The sequence below is a fragment of the Carlito syrichta genome, unplaced genomic scaffold (genome assembly GCF_000164805.1).
Source record: "Carlito syrichta isolate Samal-C Ts95f unplaced genomic scaffold, Tarsius_syrichta-2.0.1 Scaffold302558, whole genome shotgun sequence".
NCBI classification, from domain to species: Eukaryota; Metazoa; Chordata; class Mammalia; order Primates; family Tarsiidae; genus Carlito; species Carlito syrichta.
In genome coordinates this window covers 367,086-388,308 of record NW_007246654.1, presented here as the reverse complement: position 1 = coordinate 388,308, position 21,223 = coordinate 367,086, and the positions used below count along the sequence as shown (strand labels likewise).

The following is a 21,223-nucleotide window of genomic DNA, read 5'->3' as shown; positions in this document are numbered from 1 at the left end:
ACTGGCACCATGTCCCTCTGACCTTATATTTCCTCCACCAAAACCTGAATTTTCCGTATTCTTTCCTAGTAAAATGAGCAGGGCGTTTGCTCAGCTGTGCATTCAGTTCTTGCTTTAAGAAAGCCTGGCATTGCTTGGAAAGGGGCAGGCAGGCAGGAGGCCTGCGTTTTCCACTCGGTGCCAGGCTGTGCCATGTGCTTCAGGGACACTGTCCACTGACTCCTCCCTGCGGCCTTCTGAGGGAGGCGCTGGTGTCCCACTCTGCAGATGAGAAGGTGGAGGCTGAGCGGAGCCCAGCCAAGTCCAGAATCCTGTAGGGACCAGGTGGGGCTCTTCGGTGGAGGTGAATCCTTCTCATCTCCATGCCAGTTTCTGTCTTTCAAGTCTGTGGTGGCTGCTGGTGTGATCCCAAGCAGCCCACCCAGGCCCACCTGACTGAGGAGAATGAGCGTTGTCCCTGGTCCTGAATCCTCTTCCTCATCAGAAGGGTGAGCCAGGCAGGATGGATGGCCACTGAGGCATAGCCTGAAAGAGGAACAGCACAGGCCTTCAGCACACCTCCACATACATTAGCTCATGTCATCACGGGAGGAGGCGCCGGTATCCCCATGTCACAGGCGGAGACCTAGGAGCCAGCTCACGGGAGGGCTGGAACTTAAACCCCGGCCTCCCCACTGCAAGTGGCCCGCCTGTGCCATCAGAGAAAAGGGCTTCAGGGCGGACGGTCACAGAGGGCTTTCGCCGTGCTGGGCAAGCCCCAGAACTTACCTTGCAATGTGGCTGCCTGAGGTCAGTGGGGTGGGGACGATCCCCGCTCTACAGGTGGGCAAAATGAGGCCTGGAGAGGCTACGTCACTTAAGCAATGACCGAATTAGGGAAAAAATGGAGAAGGAATTTTTTGGTGGTGAGGATAACCAGGCCCTGGTTTATACATTCTTTGAGGCTCTGCGGCTTGTTCATCTCGAGGACTGTGTAGGCTTCATTGGGAGCTGCCCCACCTCCCGGGGCGGGATGCCAGGCAGGCCATCTGCTTCTGGGCTGGGCCCCCTCCCACAGTCATTGCCTTCTCCCTGAACGACTGGCTCCCAACTGGCTGCAGCCGTTCAAGAAGTTCCAGGAAAAAGATCTTCGCCAGCCTCCTCTGCAACCTAATTTTTGCTGCTGTGGGTATTGCCTTGTCTGCATAAATGGCACTGCTGATTTTCCGCTGCTGCTCTTTGTCGAAGCTGTGGAATGTGAGAGGAGGAAGGAGGGGAATGAACCCCTTTCCTTGGCACCTGCTCAGGGCTGTGTCTGCTCTGGGACAGATATCATTCCCTGTGTCCCCACTCTGTTCACGGCAGCCCTGCGATCCTCACAAAGCTGTTATAACGTCAGACCCAGTCACCGCCCTGGGTTCCACCGCTCTGCTGGAGGAACGCACCCAGCTTCCTGACGTCGCCCCAGGCCTGGGGCACATGTCTCATGCCCCTCCTCCTCCACGCTATGCTTTCGGCTCTCAGCTTCCTTCCATGCCTGGAGGAGGCATGCTTGTGCGTCTCTGCAGGCCCCTGCACAGGGCCGCTCTCATCTGCCATGGACTTTGGTTCTCAGGTTAAACACTCGAGGGGCCTTCCCCGGCCAGCCCCTCAAGTCTGCATCGGGGGGGCTCTCCCACCCGTCGACCCTCTTTGCTCATGTGTAGGTTCCCTGCCGAGCAGCTATGGACTGTGTACAGTAAGGGACAACAGTGTTTGCTCATCTTTGTGCCTCGGGCCTTGGCATGTACGAGCTCTCAATCATACGTCTAGACCTAGCTGAAGGACAGTAGGAGCCACGGTCACTGCCAATCCGTGGGGCCCAGGTGGCTTCCTTTCCACATTAATGCTGAGGAGGCAGGCTCAGGGCTGCCAGCGACCTGCCCAGGGTCCCATGTGGTCACACCGGTCATCAAACCAGGTTATTCTGGCTTCAGTTTGCCCTCTGTTCACAACCCCTCTGCCACGGGATGTGCATCTGCTCTACACCTTGGTTTCTCGGTGCTCTTCTTTTCAGAGCAGAAATTTGACCACAATGTCTTGGGAAACCCCAGAAGAGAAGCTTCCGAGTAGCGAACAGCACACACCCAGTGGTGAATACAGAAGTTTCCTCAGAAAGCCTGGAGCTGGGGGCTGTCCCTTTACCCAAAGGGACAGACATGAACACACATAGCTCAGGACATCGCCAGTTACGTTCACGGCCACAAGGCGAGAAGCTGAAAGGCCAGGATGGGAAGGAGGACTGAAGAGAGGAAGTTTGGGGGAGGGGTGATGGCGGCTCCACCTACGGCAGGTGTGTAGGGAGGGAGGGGGCTGTGCTGACAGAGGATGGGGCATAGCAGAGAGAAACCGGATTGCAGCCTGACTCAGAAATGCAGCACAGGCGGGCTTCCAGGAGATTCCCTCCCCTGGGCTGGAGCTCCAAGTCTGGGAACTGCAGACCTGGTGGGGGTCACCCAGTCCATCAGTCCACCCTCACTCAGCTCCCACTTTGCAGAAACCTGTTTCTTAGCTGGGGATTTAGCAGTGACCAAGACAGACAAGACCTCAGCCCTCACAGAACACATTCTAGTGAGGGGGGAGGCAAAGAAAACATGGCGGTGGAGAAGTAATTTTAAATAGTGATGAGTGCTGAAGAGACTGCTTCAGGTCCGGTGGTCAGAAAAGACCTCCCTCAGTGAGAGACCCACATGACAGACCAAGCCGGTATGCAGAGATTGGGTGGGGGGCCAGGGTCTCCAGCAGAAGCCTCAGCTGGTGCCAGAGGCTCTGAGTTGGAATGTGCTTGCCAGTGGTTGCTGGAGCTGGCTGGAACCATCCCATGAGAGCCAACCATGCCCATCCCTCTCAACTCGATTTTCATGATGTCACGTTGACAGCTCGATACCAGTCATGGCTAGAACATTTACACCCTGGGAACTGGCAAGTGATACACACTGGCTGTTAAACACTCCCAGTTGTTAAACATTTAGCAGTACACCCCTGATGGGCACATCTGGGCCCCAGAAAGGAGGCTTTGGAACCCGGGAACAGGATGGAGAAGTGGGGGGTGACGGGGCACTTCCGAGGCAGACCAACTTCATTCTGTTGCACTGGGTAAGCCTCTGCAGGGTTTAAGGCAGAAGGCTTAACATGATTCCATTTCACTTCATGGGACACATTTTGCAAAACAGACTGAGGTCCAGGGACCAAGTAAATGTGGCGAGCCGGCAGGAAGGGGAGGCTGATTTATCTGAATTGGGGTCCAGACAGGATCTGAATCCAGGGACTAAGGAGGAATCCACTGACTGCAGCAGAAGCTGAAGAGCAGAATGAATCCAAGTGTTGGAGTGTGGCTCTAAGGATGCTGACCAGGGCTGGAGACGGGCATGGAGGTGGGGGGCAGCTGGGAGACCAAACCTGTGAGTACTATGTGGAGAGAATGGCTGTGGCGGCCTCCACCACCTGCAGTGGGATGGCCATGTTGCTCAGCTCCTTTCCAGAAGGAAGGCAAGCTCCCGAGGCTGCCACACCTCTGGATAGAACCCGTGATCTACCCAGCATGTCCCCCAGGGAAATTAGCAGCTCCAGTATGGTGGTAAGTTTCCACAGTGGCTGCATTCCCGCCACTGTTAAGTACTATGTAGTCTCTGAGCAGCATAACTGTCTGAGCCTAATGCTGTGATTACAGCAGATTCTTCTCCACTTTGGGTGTACATCAGAGCCACTGGGGAGCTTTTCCAAGCCCAGGTCAATTAAACCAGGGGTGGAACCCAGGCCTCAGAGTTTTTGAAAGCTCCCCAGAGGATTCCAATGTGTGGCCAAAATTGAGAAACACTGGATCAGAAGGAATTTCTGAAGCGTAAGAGAACAAGTATTTTTCCACATGTGGACTTGGGGGTGGATTCTGTTGACAGGCAAGTCCAGGCACGATGAAAATGCCTTGTGCCATTTCTTTGATTGCTAACTGAACTCCTGAAGTCCTCCTCTGCTGGGTGGCCCCTGGCTGTGGAGAGAGGTTGACAACTTGCATGATCCAGCCCGATCACTTGTCTGTCTGTATCAACTGTGGGCTGGATTATTCCAGCAGCTGCCGCGTTCCCAAAGGATGTTAAAGCACTTGAACCATCCTTTCTGGAAGCGTAGCCTCTTTTGAAGATGGAAGATGATGGCTAGTTAGAGGTTCCAGCCATGCTGCTCAGTAGCTGAGGAAAACACAGGAAAGAAATCCCATCAGCTGACCCCAGAAATGTCAAGTGGGCAGGTGTGATTTTCTCAAATTGATGCCTGATCAAGTGGAGGTGGTTAGCGCAATGAAGAGGGTGAGAAATATTTCTCTTGTGTTTTTAGAGAAAGGGCAGAGAGGACTGATGCCAAAGGTGATTTGGAAAATGAGGCTAATGCTGGTTCTTTGAGTGATATTCACAATACAGTATGTAGCATGATCAAACAAACTGGTGCTGTTCTGTCCTTATACAGCTTGGCAGAGAAGAGTCATAGAAGAAAGCAGGCTTTTGAGCGAGGTGTTTATTTACTCAGTGCATATTCACTGGCCCCTGCTCAGTGCCGCTAGGCTGGGTGCAGCTCTGGGGTCCTGCCCTCCAAGAGCCGAACTCAAGGTGGAGGGAAGCCAGAAAGCCAGCCAGCAAGTAAATAACCAGAACAGGGGTGTCAGCTGGTGTCAGACCAGCGTAACTGTCTGAGCCTAACGCTGTGATAACAGCCGATGCTTCTCCACCTTGGGTGTACATCAGAGTCACTGGGGAGCTTTTCCAAGCCCAGGTCAATTAAACCCGGGGTGGAACCCGGGCCCGGGGAGGGGCTGCCCTGGATGGGATGGTAGGGGCCCTCTTCACAGCAATGTCTGTCCTGACATTATGGCAGCCTCTTAAGACCCAAAAGCCAGGGGTGACATACTCTGATTGATGTTTTACCAGCTTGCTGTGTGACCCAGGCAAGTTACTTAACTTCTATGAATTTCACTCTCATCTGTAACAAAAATAAAGCATACAATGATTGGGGGATTAGAAGTCTTGTTATGTGAAGTGAATAGAGGAACTGACACATAGTAAAGCTCAGTAAGGTGGCCGCTGTTCCCCTCCTCCTCCTCCTCTCCCTCCTCCTCCCCCTCCCTTCCTCCTCCTCCTCTGTGTCCCTTTCCACATCACCATCAGCAGCAGCCATTGGTGGGTATCACTCACAGCATTACTCCTTGCCTGCAGGGGACCCGGCTCCCCATGGGTCTTCTGCTAAGAACACAAGTCTTGACAATTCGAAAGTAGGAACCTAAATGTTTAGGTTCCTAAATGCCCCCTCATTCACCCCCTAGGGGGGACCCACACTGGTAGACGGTCTGGCTGCTGCATGCCGCCTGAGGCATGGCATTAATTAGATCATGTGATCCTCAGAGCATCCTGGAAGGAGATCCTAGTCTTGCAGTTTTACAGGTGAAGCAAGGAAACTTCGCGGGAAGGGCGCTTCGCCTGAGAACAGGGAGAGCCAGGACTCCCTTCTGCCTGACGTGGATCCCCATTTCAACAAGCAGCCCCTCTTGTGACAGCCAAGCAGTCTGGGCCTTGCCTTCCTAACAGGCTCCCTCTTGTCCCTCCAGGGCCCTCGTCTTTGTGTCTCATGGAGCTGGAGAGCACTGTGGCCGCTATGAAGAGCTGGCTCAGATGCTGATTGGACTGGATCTGCTGGTGTTCGCCCATGACCACGGTGAGTGCCCCGGTGCTGTCGAGCTGGCTGGAGCCTGATACTGCGGAGAGCTCCCTTTCTAGTCCAGCTCACCTCCGTCATTGTCCTTTTCAGTTATTCTGTTCTCCACCGATGTTTCTAACTAAAAAGACGTAGTAATGCAAACGAGATGTATGTCTGGGCAACAGGTTCTGTTGAGTCTGCGATTGAATGCAAGTGGATCAGAGAATTCCACTGAAAAAACAAGTGGGACGTGTTTATATGGGAACTTGCCCCAGGCCAAAGAACCCTCTCCTGCATGTATAAAGTGCAGTCTCTCAAAATGGGCCCTGGTTTTCTCACAAGTGTCTTCAAATGGATGCCGTGCAGTCAGCTCAAGTACAGTTTAAACTCCAGTTTAACCACAAGAGGCTCACAAAGTGTTTCGAAGCAGGAGACTAGTAAAGTCTCAACAGGCCATATTGGTTACAAGAAAGCGCCAAACACATACATACATACACACACACACTTATACATAGATATGTATGCACATATATGTATACATAGATGCACACACATATACACATACACATGAGCACACACATGCATATACTTATACACACGTACACATAAACACACTCATGCACGTATATACACATATACACATGCATATACTCACATGCACTTGTACACATATATCCACACATACATACATGCACACACATATACATCCACATAACACATGCACATGGGCACACACATGCATGTGCACGTGTGTACACGAACACACGTGTATGCTTACGCATATACATATATGCATACATATGCATATGCACACACATGTATACACATTCATACATACACATGCACACACAACACACAAGCATCCACATACACCCATACACCTATATACATATACACAGGCACACACATACACTATACACACTTACACATGCACACATATATAATACACACATACATACACGCACTCATACACATACAAACACACACACACACCCAGGTTGAGTCTTTGATTCTTTGTCACGTAACAAAATCCACGTCAGCCACTAAAATGCAGTGTTCATTGCCTGAGTCAGTATGTAGTTTCTGAATCATGTTTGTGGCATTCTCCATGGCTGGGAGTCTCCTAGTTTAGTTCTTTCTTTACCGAACAGCCTTTAAGTGAAGAATTCCCTGTGGCTGAACATGGTGCTTTCTTCACAGCTTCAATGTAAGATTCTATCATCCTGGCCCAGATTCAGACATGTTGCTTCTGTTTTATCTGATTTGAAAAACAGGCAATTAAGTGATGTCGCTGGAAAGAGGGACATGGGAGCAGTGACAGAGGCCTGGGGGGGTGGTTCTTGTAGAAGGAGGCAAGCTGGATCTGTACAGAGAGGCTACATGGGAGAGGAAAAGCTTGCTGGGGCGTTGTGTACGTAAAAGACTGCCAGTTTGATTTGCCAAGAGCCCTTTGAAGCTAGACATATGCAAGCGTCTTCCTAATTGAGAGTATTGACGAGATTCTTTCTTATTACAGTTGGGATGTTCTTTAGAGCTCTGCAGACTGTCCCCGTCATATTTGTGAGTCTGTCTGAGAAATAGCATCTGGGGATTAAACCTGAGACTTTCCCTGTGGGGACTGTGTCCTTATGAACTGTGACACGTCTTCACCGTGGAGAGGTCTAGGAGAGGAGTGCTTTTTGTCCTGTTGCATTTGTCTTCATCAAAGTTTGCTGTAATCGTCTTCGAAATGTTCTGGAGACATCCCAAGAGAAAGAATATGTGTCTTATGCAACTAGAATTTCAAGCATCTGCTTTGTATCTCAGCATCAACCTCCTTCTTATCAGATCCACTGGGCCAAATCCGTGGGATTAAGTAAATGTTGTTCCTTATTTATTTTGTCTGACTGTGACATTTTGCAAAACAATTTTAAAAGCTCCTCTTTTAGAGCAAAGGGAGAAAAGAAACAATCCACCTTTTGATGTTTCCAGAATAACATCTGAAGTTGAGGCGAAGTTCTCTGTGACATGACATTCTAAATATAGTGTGGAGATGCTTGTTTGTGTTCACCTGTTTCAAGTTCTTTGAATGACTCATTGGAAAGCTCTCAGGCAAGTGCCTGAGGGAGGTGTTTTATTCAAGAAATGAATCCAGTTGACAGTGCATGTGTGGTTTTTGTTGTTTATAAATGAAAATGACTGTGACCTACTCAGTAAAAGGAAGCTGGGTAGGTGGGCTGCCATTCCAGGGATCTCGTGCAGGCTGGAGCAGGAGATATCAATGCCCAGTGACTTTTGCTTTATTCCTTTCTTGCTGAGAAGTGTGTTCATAAGTGAAGAAGGAAGGATTTGAACCCAGGAGTGCTGGTTTGCAAGCCTGGCCCCTTTCAGTTTCTATGTCTTGATGATTCTAGGAGCAAATACCTAGAGATACATGCAGACTGCATTCTTTCCAATATAGTTTTTATTTTATTTTATTTTATTTTATTTTTTGAGTTGGAGTCTCACTCTGTCACCCAGACTGGATGGAGTGCAGTGGCTGCTCCTGGCCACCGCAGCCTCGACCTGCTGGGCTTCGGCGATCCTTTCGCCTCAGCCTTCCAAGTAGCTGAAACTACAGGCATGCGCTACCACGCCCGGCTAATTTTTTGATGTATTGTAGAGATGAGGTCTCGCCAAGTTGCCCAGGCGGGTCTCGAACCTGTGGGTTCAGGCAATCCACACACCTCAGCCTCCCAAAGCTCTGGGAGGATTACAGGCTGAGCCACCGAGCTTGGCTCCAACATAGTTCTTAAATTTACATAAAACAAATATTGGAAGATTATCTGGGCATTCACTGTGCACATTGGAGATACACTGAGGACTAAAAACATAGAGTTAAAACCGCTGCTGAAGGGCCCGTGGCCCCTTCATTCCCCCCCAGTGCCCAAACCTCCCGTGCCTTTAGTCAGGTCACCATCCCACACTCAGGGTGTCGTCAGAAGCATGCTGCTGCAACCTGCACCCCAGACAGCAAAAGGATTCAGACTCAGACACACTCAGGTCCAGGCCTTCATTTAGCAGTATGTCCAAGCCTGTGATCTGGACCTTGTTTAACCCTCCCAAGCCTTAATTTTCTCATCTACCAAATGGGCCAGACACTGCTGCCCTATAGTAGGAGGTTGCCATGAGATAATGCATGGAAAGGGCCCAGTGGGCTGTGGTACCTTCTTCCCCTTCTCTCTGCCATCTCTGAGTCTCCTCCAGCCACAGTGTAGACCCACTGGTGTGCTATGTGCCCAGGTGAGTGTGACCCCAAGGCTCTGAGCAGGACCAGCAAAGTCAAGGCTGTCTAGTCAGGGCCACGGGCTTCTTGATATCGCTGCCCGAGCAGGTTGGGCCATGTCTCAGGCCTGCAGAGGCTGCGTTGAAGACACAGTGAAGCCATGGATAGGAAAGTGCTTTACGAAGTCAACAGAGCTACCTGCAGCAGTTTCATTGCTGGTTTCTATATCACAGTTTATAGAAACACTGTCTTCTATAAATCTAATGCTAACTGAGTTTATTGCGGTGAGTCTCATTGCTCAACGCCATTACAGTATTTCATTGTTTAGACCGAAACCTCAAGATGCCGTGGTTGCAGCAGTCTGACTGTGTCTCTCAGCTTGCCTGGTAGACTGGTGTGCTTGGAGGCATGCTCAATAAGCATCTAATTGAACTTTGTTTCAGAGTTTAGCCTTAGAACTTGTACGGAATGACCTCAGGGGTTTGGACAGCTTGCCAGCAGTGAAAATTATGATTTAGCCTTAGAATTTGTACAGAATGACCTCAGGGGTTTGGACAGCTTACCGGCGGTGAAAATTATGACTCCTGACATTTATCCATAGCATACCAGGCTCTGTCCTGGGCCCTTTTCATGTATTATCTCTAATTCCTCAGATCCATTAGTATTATGATCCCCATTTCGTAAGTGAGGACTCTGACTGTATCGTCAAGCAAACTCATTCTCATTGCACCAAAGCACATGCATTAGCAAAGGAAAGTTTCATTTTCCTTCCATGCCACATGCAGTCAGAGGCAGGAGTCAGGACCACGTGGCACCATCAGTGCCCAAGGTTCCATCTGTAGTCTTGCTCAGCCATGCCTACTGTGCGTGTTGCTTTCATCCCCATAAAGATATGGGGTACAATTCAGGGCGAGGTATACAAACATTGATTATGCAGGTGCCCTTGTTGGTGCAGTATGCCTCTCCCTCCCCTAGCAGTTTTCCTCAACTGCCAATCCCACCCCCCACCCCACCAGTTTCCCACAACTGCCAAATGCTTTCTTATAGTATTATAATTGTTCAAGATCCGCTTATGAGTGAGAACATACGGTACTCTGTTCTTTGTTTTTTAGATCACTGAGTATGATTGGCTCCAAATCCATCCAAGTTGCTGCAAAGTCCTTATCTTTGTCCTTCTTTATGGCTGCATAATATTCCGTTGTGTATATTTACCACATTTTCTTTATCCAGTTCAGCTTTGATGGGCAACATGGTTGGTTCCGTGTTTTTGCTATTGTGCATAGAGCTGCAACAAACATACATGTGCAGGTATCTTTTTTGTAGAATTATTTGAGTTCCTCTAGGTATATTCCCAATAGGGGAATTGCTGGGTCATATGGAAGGTCAATTTCTAGTTCTTTCAGAAATCACCACACTGTCTTCCAAAGAGGTTTGCTTCAGCCTTCTAACAGGAAGATGAAGCAGGAAGCAAGAAAGAAGAGGCTGGGCTCCTATCAGCAAAGCAGACCTTTCTCAGAGGCCCCTGTCAGGTTCTAACTCTATCTCGGCCATCTCTGGGTCATGTGGCTCTGCCTAGCTGCAAGGGAGGCAGGAAAACATAACTTGTTAACTGCTAACTCAAACAATGCAGGCTTCTATTAGTAAGAAAAAAGCAGAGAATGGACATCGCTGGTGGCCGTCCGTCCTCTGCCATACCACACTTCTACGTTTAGAATTTAAGAGAGCATTGCTCTTCTAAGTCACTTCTACTTCGTGTGTGTTCTGGGTGTTTCAGCTAACTCACAGGTTACTTCTCACCCTGTGGATCCCTGTGTCCTTTCATAAGGTTTTGATGTGATGGCTATTACTAGCATCCTCAATACATCGAGGTTCTAGTTCCTGATTGTGCATTTGCTGTGAGTGAGGTGTTCCATAAGGGGGAACGTTTAGACATGGTAACTGTCATCCTAATGGTAATGGAACCTTTCTCTCCCAGGAGAATGAAGCAGCCCCTCTCTAAATGTGTAGTATGCTATGGCATTTATTATCCTGTATGGTAACTATTTCTTTATGTCCAAGGCAGCAAGCTCCAGGCAGGCAAAGACTGTCTTACTGTGTTGTGTGTTTGCTCCTCTCCGTGGCCCCAGAACCTTCTCATCATCTCTGCTTAGCCCAGAACTGAGCAGAGAGTGCAGGCTTGCCAGTGTGTGTTGAGTGACTGGGAGGGTGCGTAAGCTACAATAGGTCAGATTAGAAGTGTTTTCAATATTAAGAGTAGAACACCCACTTTGAAGTATCTGCATATTCAGGAACTTTTGGGTCTCAGCATCATGGAAAGGATCCAGTAGAGTGGCTACTGGAACTCTGAGTAGGGTGGCCTAGGGACTGGGGAGCTGTCAAGGGATGCCCTTAAGTGATTTGGATGCTGTGCAGGAACAGGGGATCCACAGGGCCTGTAACTCAGGTGTGCCGAGGCAGGAGTGTGGCACCTCAGAGGCACAGGGGCTGGCAAAGTGACTGGGTTTTGTCGGTTGAGTAGGAGCTTGCCAGGAGAAGAAGGGCATTGATCAGTGACAGTCATGTTTCTCACCTTGGCTGCCACTGGAATCACTGGGGAGTCTTGAAAAATATTCATGCCTGGCTTCCTCACCTCTCAGACTCTGGTTTTTTTTTTGTGTGTGTGTGTGTATATATATATATATATATATATATATATATATATATATATTTTTTTTTTTTTTTTTTTTTTTTTTTTTTACTTTTGGTGTGGCCATATGCAGCCCAGGTAGAGAACCACTTTTGGGCAGAGGAGGCCACATGGATAAAACAGTATGGAGCTAGTGGAGATATTTGAGCAGGGAGGTCAGATTGCTGTTGAGAAGGGTTCTCAGGCCTGGAACCAGGGAGGGCCACCAGGGGACTTTGGGAATTGTCAGGAGAAGGGACACAGGGCAGGGCCCAGGAGTGGGAGGTGTGGGCAGGCAGAAGTGGAGGAGCTGCCACCACATCTGAGCAGGTGGAAACACCCGAAGATGGGTTTTCTGTGACATTCTAAATACAGCACGGAGAAAATCAGGGCTGATGTTCGCGAAGTCCCTCACTCTGTCAGCTGCTCACGGTGACTCACTGGAAACCCCTCGCCTTTCACACAAGCAGAACTGGCCAGTCTGACTGGAGAGGGGGCCAGGAGGACTCGGAAGGAGGGCGTGCACAGTGTTACCCAGAGACAGCAGGGAGCTAAAACCAGTTTCATCCTAGGGTACAACGCTTCTGCTCAAAATGCCGCCTTTCCCTGGTAAAGGGCCTCCCACCTTCCTGATATGGCACATTTAAAAATACATCTGCTGGGGCCCGAGACACTTTCTCTGTGTTTGCAAAGTATGCAGAAGCCATTCTCAGCTGATTCACAGGGAATTAATTATCTGCAAATATTTTAGGGAGAGGGTTAAAGAGAGGTTATTATTATTATTTTTACCTCAGTGGGGTATGTGAAAAGAGGAAGTTTTGAGGGAATGTTTGTGAGCGTGGTTTGTGGTTCGTGGTTCTCTTTGGCAGGTGGGTTCTACCCAGTCAGAAGAGTAGTTAGGACTTTCAGGGGGAAACAAGATCCTATGTGTGTGTTTTCCATTCAGGGAGACAGATTTGAGTCAAGGTCCCTTGATGGATATATTCTAAAATAGATCGCCATCAGTTCCAGGTAGTCTATTTTTGTTTAAAATTTTTGAAAAATATGTTAACCATTTTCTTGCATTAGTAAACACGAGAATGAAAAGAACAAAGTGAGGTGTCCTTTAACATTGTGAGAGTACACAGGGGCCCAACTCCGAGGGAGGGAGACGGTGAACTTGCTGCACTGGGTAAGGCACAGGAGAGTGGACTGTGCCACCCAGGGTCCTTGGAGTCCCTGCTGTTCCCTTCCCCTTTCCCCTCCTCTCGAGTCCTCCTCCTCTTTCTTCCCTAGTCATCGTAAAGCAGAATGCAGCAGTTTGAGACACACATAGAACCTGCTGCTGATTCAACCTCTCCCTAGCTGCTCGACCAGCTAAAACCAGCCATGTAAGCCCATTGGAACCTCAGCTTTCCTGCCTGCTAGAGGAGAACCAGATGGCTCCCTCAGGAGGGCTGTGAGATGTACGGCATGAGGGGGTGCATAGGACAGCTCACCTGGCCTTCCTCCCACCCGCACTCGGGCAAAAGGGAAACAGGCCCAGCCTTAGAGAGACAGACTTTGGCTCTAATTTGCTCTGTGGCCTTGACAAACGACTTAACTTCTCTGGACTTCACCTTCCTCATCTGTAAAATGGGCTAACGATACCAGAATGTGGGGGCTGTGAGAAGAGACCTGCCGATGAGTGGCATGCTGCCTGCACTGGGGGAGGGAGCTAGGCCTCTGTGACCAGACAGAAAAGACATGCAGTGGTGGCTTCATTGTTTACGGCTGTGTGGCCCTTGGCCACATAACCCTCCAAGTTTGCATCCTCATTTAAAAAGTGGGCCTCATAAGACTTGCTGGGGTCCTCACAGGGATTAAATCAGATATGCAGAGTGCTTTGTTTGGGGCCAGGTGTTTGTCAAACAGGTTTTCATTCTTCCTCCCATGATGCCTCTTTTGCTTTGAGAGGGACAACAGGAAGTTGCTAAACCCAGATGGCCTGAGAGGCTGCGGCGTGAGAACCCCCATCAGCGGTGTTGAGGAACAGAAATGCAGGAGACTGGGAGGAATCCTTCCCAAAAAGCTGGGCCTGTTGCTGCCAGGCTCGGGTGCCCTGCCCTGCCTGCTCTCCTTACATACTTGCTGCCCTTGGGGTGTATACACTTATGCTCTGGTAACTCTGAATTAAAATTAACCTAGGGCTTTTCTTTAGAATTTTCAAGTGCCCCTTGAGACAACTGCAGGTCATTACTGTGGCAATATATCCTGGAATGATACAGGGCCAGTGTTGGACATTTGTCTTTGCCCTCAGGCAGATCTAAACATTTAAAAATATGTGGGTACACACAAAAACCATAAAGGGTTATCTTGTGGTAAGTCAGGCCCTGATGGAGGATGGTCACTGTGGCCATGAAGCATCAGAGCAGCTGTCCCTGCTTCCGTTGGTCCAGAAACCTGCTTGCTTCAAGGAGACAGGATGAGGGTGGTGAGTTCCGGGGAGACGAATGGCGGTTCCTGCTTATATGGGCCAAGTTAGTGCAAATTGTGTGGTTGAAAGATAGGTTGATGGGGCTTTGAGCAGCTTGATGGAAAGGAGATTGGTAGATAAGTCATACTGTCTTGTGACCTTGGGCATCCAAACTTGTGACCCTGGACACTCAGCCTGTGACTCTGAGTACCTAGCCTTCCCTTGGGCATCTAGTCATGTGACCTTGAGCACCCAGCCATTCGGTCTTGGACACTCAGCCTTATGACCTTGGGCATCCAGCCAAGGTTACCTTGAGCACACAGCCAGTAACCCTGGACATTCACTCTTGTGACCTTGAACACAACCTTGAGCAATCATCCTTGTGACCTTGAGTAGCCAGCTTCATGACCTTGGGCATCCAGACTCGTTACCTTGAGCATGCAACCTGTGACCCTGGGCGTTCATCTTTGTGACCTTAAGTAGCCAGCCATATGACCTTGGGCTCTCACCCTTGTGACCTTGAGCAGCCAACCTTATGATCTTGGACATCCAGCTGTGCTACCTGGGCAAGTCACTGAACCTCATGGGCCGAGTGTTAAAGATATATTAAAAATCTGACATGGGGGACCAACCCTACTGTCCATTAAAAGGGGACTAAAAAAAGAAAATGTGGGGTGTGTGTGTGTGTGTGTGTGTACACACACATATATGAATATATATGATAAAGGAAATGTAGAATATTATGCAACCATAAAGAATAACAGAATCATGGACTTTGCAGCAAACTGGGCAGAGTTGGAGACCATCATACTAAGTGAACTGTCACAGAAACAAAGATCTGAACACTGCATGTTCTCACTCATAAGTGGGGCTTGAACACTGGTCACATTAGCAGGGAGGGATCAGCAGCCACTGGGCACTGCTAGGGGAGGGAGGGAGGGAGGAGGGGGAGGGGCATATGACGACACAAGGGGTACTTGGTTCATTACCAGGGGGAGTGAGGACCAATTAGAAGCCCAAACTTCACCTGCATGTGGCCTACTTATGTAGTTGATCCTCACCTGTACCCCACATTTCTATAATAAAATACAAATTAAAAAAAAAAATCTGACATAGTTTTGTGGTTTGGTTTTGTTCTGTCTAGGCCCTGCCTCTTGTTGTTAGTTCCATATTCATTCATATTTGCTGTTCATTTTCAAGATTCCTGGTGGGCAACTAGACCTGGTGCTCACACTTAGTTCTTTGATCAACTTGCCTTGTGGCCTTGGGCACAGCACATTCCCTCCTGGCATCTCAGTTCTTTCTGGAAAGTGAAGAGGCCTGGCCTAAGTGAGAGGGGTGCACACTGTCCTGGAGGGCCGTGTGTGCCCAGGGATTGTAGGGAGGGTCCCAGAAGCCAAGAAGACTAGGCTTTGTGTTCTCTCCCCACCTTACATAAAAAGAGCTGCTCAGCTCTTTTTCTGCAGAAGATTCTATTTGATTGAAGGATTCCCTTCAAAAAAAAAAATTTTTTTTTCAAGTTCTGCTAGACTGAATAATTTAAGAAGCTTCTTTCGGTTCTAAATGAGAAGCTAGGTATACACATGCTTTGTGCTCCACAAAGGGCTGAGCAGTGATGAAGAGGGGACCTTATTGCTATTATGAAAGAGAAGACAGGGAGGCTGGGGAGGGCTGGCCAGTGATGGACAGGACAGTGTCGACCCGACAGGTGAAAAGAAGAAAACAGCCTGTCTGAGGAGACCCCGGCATGGCCCGGCACCAAGCCGAGCCCTCACAGGAATTCCATTCCACCCTCACGGCAGCCCTCCAAGACTCTGAGTGGCAAAGGGGGGTGCTGCTCTCCTCTTCTTCCACTCCACAGATCTGTCGGGACCTGCTACGTGCCAGCCCCGTCAGGGTGCTGCTGACACACAGCTAAACAGGCATCAGCACACAGCCTCCTGGTGCTCACCTGAGACTTCAGTAGGTTCGGTTCCTGGGACCTAAGCTGCCCACGCCGGCAGCACAGGAAGGATGGTGTCCAGTACCCCTTGCACCTAAAGAACACCTCTGCTCAGACAGCAGCTGCCTCCTCACCAGCTGTGCGACCCAGAAAGCATGATGGCCTCCCTGGGTCTTGCCTTCTTCATCTGCGAAGGGGAAGGATGCTGCCCCTCCTCTCAAGGCCCTCCTCTCAGTGTGGGCTCTGGCACTGAGGGCAGTGTCTCGGTGAGGCAGGTTAGTCTAAATTTTGAGATGCCAGTCTTTGTTTAATAATTGATTTGGAAGAGGCCTGTGTCTGAAGACAATCCAATTCTTTTTCACAGATTTTTACCCAGAGACTACATATGCGGAGATGAAAGGGACCATCTCTAGATTTAAGGGGCTCAGTATAGTCGTAGTTCTCAAAGCACATTTCTGGACCAAACCACCAGCAGCAGCGGCAGCACCCAGGAATTTGTCAGAAATGCGTGTTCTCACGCCCCAAGGGTGGGGCCAGCAAACCCTGTAGGCCACTCTGATGAGAAACACTGCCGTCTGTCTGAGAATCACTGCCCGATAGTAACCTACAAATGATGTCCTGGATTCTATGAATGGTGGACGTTGGGACTGAGAGAGCCTAACCTCGGCCTGGACAGGGGTGGGATAGATAGGACTGGGAGCAGGAGTAGAAAGAAGAGGGTAAAGGGTATTTCCGTCCAGAGGGAGCAAGGAAGTGCCAGAGAGAGGAGGGGGAGCCAGAATGGAAGTGCTGCTGGGATGTATTCCCTTATTTGGTAACCCTGGACATCAGGAGTAAAGTAGGTCAGGCCTTGGTTCTTAACATTTTATTCTGGCAACCCCAGTAGTCATTACACTTGCTCGGATGAGGGCTGTGAGCCCTCAAACCACTCACCAGCTATATATACAGAAGCAAGTAGCACTGGAAGTGTCCGTGTGGCACAACGGTCAGACACACTAGCTTTGGCATCAGATACGAACTCAAACCCTGGCTTTATCATGTGCTAGCTGTGGGTATTTGGTGTGTAGTATTTCTCCTTTGTAATGTCCTTCATAGGTTTGGTGCCAGGATATTCTGGCTAATCAAATAATTTGGGAAGTACTCTGAAGGGAGTTGTGTAAAGCTACTATTATTTTTTCTTTAAATGTTTACCAGTAAAGCTACCAAGGTTTGGAGTATACTTTACGGGAAGGATTATAAATTTAACATCTTCATGAATTCAATGTATTTAACTACGAACAGGACAATTCCAAATTTCTTTTTATTTTTGCGTCACTTTTAGTAAGTTGTGTTTTTTAGTGAGTTTGTTCATTTCATCTAAGGTGTCAAATGTATTAGCATAAACTGGACCACAATATCTTCTCTTATTCTTGAACAAATTGCTAGAATATCACTGAGTCTCAGTTTCCTCATCTATAAAATGGGAATATCAAAATGTCTACCTCATAGGTTTTCATGAGGATTAAATTGTCATTTGATTGGAGTGTTTATTAAAGGTTCTGGCATATAGTTTTATTCAACTGTTAGTGATTATTACTGATGGCCTTGGCCCAAATTTGAGTTACTTGAACAAAGAGGCATACTGAAAAGTGTTTGAATTATATTTCACAATAGCTAAAACCTGGCTAAACTGGATGTGTCAAAAAGCATTCCAAGACTGTAAGTTTACAATTTGCTGGTATTCGTTCTGTTTCTAGAGTTAGACTGGCTGCAAAATTTCTTTGGAAACATTTTACTGTCGTGGGGACAGAGTCCCTCAAGGACTCTGAAAATCTATCATTTCTCAAATATTCCATTCATTCCCTCACTCAAGAAATATTTATTGAGTGCCGACCATGTGCTTCCACTGTGGGATAGAAAGAGGAAGAAAGAGGGATAGAAAGACTGTGCCCCTGCCCTTGAGAATCTCACAAGCTAAGGTTCAGCCCCAAAAGCGTCTTTGGATTATTTAATCCTTGCCATGAGCCATGAAATGTGGGATTTTATGGCCGCTCCATGGATTAGTGAACCATTCACAGTCTTTGGAACCGGACAGGCAAGGGTGTAACCCTGCCTTTGCCACTGATTGCGTATGTGACCTTGGGGAAATGCCTTAACCTTGTGGAGCCTCAAGATGGATGCAACAGTACAAATACTGTGGGGTTACATCAATCTACGTCCACGATAGTTACCACTGGATGACGATGACGGTAAAAGTCATGATGGTAACGGTGGTGAGGATGGTGATATTGGCCAGAGCAATTACAGTGTTGAAGAATATAAGGAACATAAGCCTGAGAGGTTAAATATTTCCTAACTGAGTTTTGTTTTCTTTTTTTTAATAAATAAACTAAGACTTTGCATTTGAAAGAAAATGGCTCCTTACAAAAATTTTTTGTCACAGAGATTTAGGTCACGTGGTTTTGCGTTGATTACGGCACTGCCAACTTTCAAAATCCTCTGTAATGATCCAACAAAGCCACTTTCTTCAAAGTTCTCAAATGCCCCTTTTGAGGACACAGCCCTGCTGCAGCACTTTCATAAAGAGTGCTCCTGTCTGGAGGATCAAGAGGCCAAGATGGGACTGCTGGGACGGCCACAGTGCAAGACTGAGCAAGTAGACTGGGGCTCTGCCTCAAGGCAAGGAAGGGGCAGATTCCAGCGAGACAGGGACCAGGAGCACCACAGGTGTTGTTTGGCACAGGAGTTACTTTAAATAAGGTACAGTGTGCTTTTAGTTGAAATTAGACATGGGCGCCCAGGGTTTTTGGTAAACAGATTCAACAGCTGGTGTATGAGAACTGACTACGTGCTGAGTCAGTGCTGGGTGTGGGAATGCGGAAACAGGGCAGACCCAGTCCCTGCCTTCGAGAACCCCTGTACAATAAAGGAAACAGACATGCATTTAAAAGGAAAATGAGTAGAAGAGCCTATTATGGGGCTCTGGCAGAAGTGTGGACAGGACATTCGAGGCAGGGAGAGCAAGGCTACTTGGGGAGTGACCACTGGGGAAGTCTTCATAGGACATGATATTTGTGACTTTAGACAAGCTACTACACCTCACTGAGCCTCAGTTTCCCCAGCTGTCACTCTGAGTCATAGTATCTGCCTGGCGAGGATTAGATGAATGTCGTTGCTGCTCAGAGTGCCAGTCGGCACCCAGAAGGTGCCCAGCAAACATCCATGCTGCCTTTTCCCCCAACACACTGCACATCAGACCCTGGATTTGAGGAGAGAAGCTTTTTTCCATTCCCTCACATCAAGGAGACAGTGTCCATCTTTTCTGTGGATAGTTGCTCCTTCTTCCCATTTCCTTGAATTCCAAACGATCCCGTCCATGGCGTGGCCATCTTGCAGGCCGTTGCTACTGCAGAAGCGACTCTCTGTCCACCCTTGGCGACTTCTGTCTGTGATGTCTGGTGTCGTCACTGTTGTTTAATCCACTGTTGAATTCGTTTTTTAAACATTTAAAAAGCGATTGCTGTGGCAGCTACAACATGAATGCTGATCCTTTCCCACAGGGACCAGGCTTGTTGCTCACTCGGCACCGCTGAAGTAACACACACATGTGGCTCTTCTGGGGGCTCCAGGCAGGTCTGGATCCCGAGTTCTGCCTTGCAGCAGGGGCTGTAGAAGCCAAGTGGAGGGTCCTGGAAGCCCCGCAAGGCTCTTCTCGCCTTAGAGCTGCCTGAGAACTGGCCACCTGGTTGTCTTCCAGGAGGAACTTACCCTGGAGGCATCATTCATTCAGAATTATTCATGCAGTCCCTCACATGGAAATGTTTAAGGTTTTCTGGTGAGAAGAAAACAGACATCACTCTAGGTCTCTAGAAGAAGCAGTTTCTGAAGTGTTTAAATGAGTCACTTGTTGGAGGAGGAAAAAATAGTCAAATTACTCACACGTGATCCTGTGTTAAAAAGAATGACTTATAATTCTAGGGAAGGATATTCTTCTCCACACCAGGGATGCTGTTCTCTGTGGTTCAGGAACTAAGAAAAGATGTACCTAATTATAATGTATATGTAGGTTATATTTGGGCGTAGGGCAAACACATAGACCTTGGTGTCTGAAAGACCCGGGTTTGAGTCAGCTCAAACACTTACTTGCTGTGTAAGCCTGGGAAAATTGCCTACCCTCACTGAACCGCAGTTTTCTCATCTATACCAAGAGGAGAATCAGTCTCTTCCTACCACATAGGGTCAGTAAGGGGATTAAAAAGGAATTAAATGGAGGGTCTGGCTCACAATAAACACCCATATATGTTGGCCATGATGCAGGGACTACTTATCAGCCTTAAAAAAAAGCCTATGTGAAGTCCAGTGGGAGACCCAAACCTTCACCTGCACCTGAACCACTTACGTATGCAATCCTGACATGTACCCCACAACTTTAAGATAAATAATAATAAAAGAAAAAAAAAGGAAAACCTCAGTTTGGCTCCAGTTGCAGCTTCAAGCCACCTAGCGTGGTTTCCATATTTGAAAAGGAAGTATTTATAAGAATTCTCAGAGGTGGAGATGATATTTAAATTTATTATTACTTATTAATATTGACCATACCCCTGACTGTCCATGCAAAGAGTTTTTCAAACGTTGTGGCCTTGCAGTAGGTACCATTATTACTACAGAAGAGGAGACACGTGAGCACCCAGACACACGCCTCTTCTTACCCACTGGGGGCCAAGGCTCTCCCGGGCATTTCCCATCCTTCTTCTCATTTAACCTGCACCACACATCTGTGGCCTAGATATGTGAGTGCCCATTCTGCAGACTGGGAAAACAGAGTAAAGCACGCAGGTCCTGGGAGGCCGGCTGGGATTGCTTCCACCCCAGGTCTGCAGCCCCCTTGGCCCAGACTGAGCAGTGTCTTCCGTGAATGAGCCCGAGCTACCCTTTCCCCTTGGCCACATCAGTCTTCTCAGCGTCCCCGGAGCCTGCTGTGTGGATAGATGCTCCTGGAGGACAGTGTGCGCCCATCCCAGGGCTCATCTTGATTATGTTAGAGGTGGGCTCTTACATCTGGGAGGAGCGGTGAAGGGCCCTGGTCGGGGGTGTCCAGGTAACTTCTCTTATCAAGCCAAGGGTGCCGCCCAGGAGCCCCGGGGCTTGGCGCTGGAGATTCGCAACGTGGATGGGTGACTTGCAAACTCTGAGAAGCAGGCGAGCATATGAGGGAGCCGGAAGAGAGGAGACGGACTCTCCGTGGAAGCAGGTGTGCGGGAG

At 48.6% G+C, this 21,223-nt stretch overlaps 1 protein-coding gene across 2 annotated transcripts in view; it reads left to right on the top strand.

Annotated features, from left to right (window-relative positions):
• Nucleotides 1-21,223, top strand: part of MGLL (monoglyceride lipase) — a 129,217-nt gene that overhangs the window by 34,340 nt on the left and 73,654 nt on the right. For both annotated transcript variants that reach the window (XM_008056854.1, XM_021711750.1), the window contains exon 3: nt 5,609-5,715. In XM_008056854.1, the coding sequence (XP_008055045.1) occupies nt 5,609-5,715 (107 nt within the window). The remainder of the gene's footprint in view (nt 1-5,608; nt 5,716-21,223) is intronic.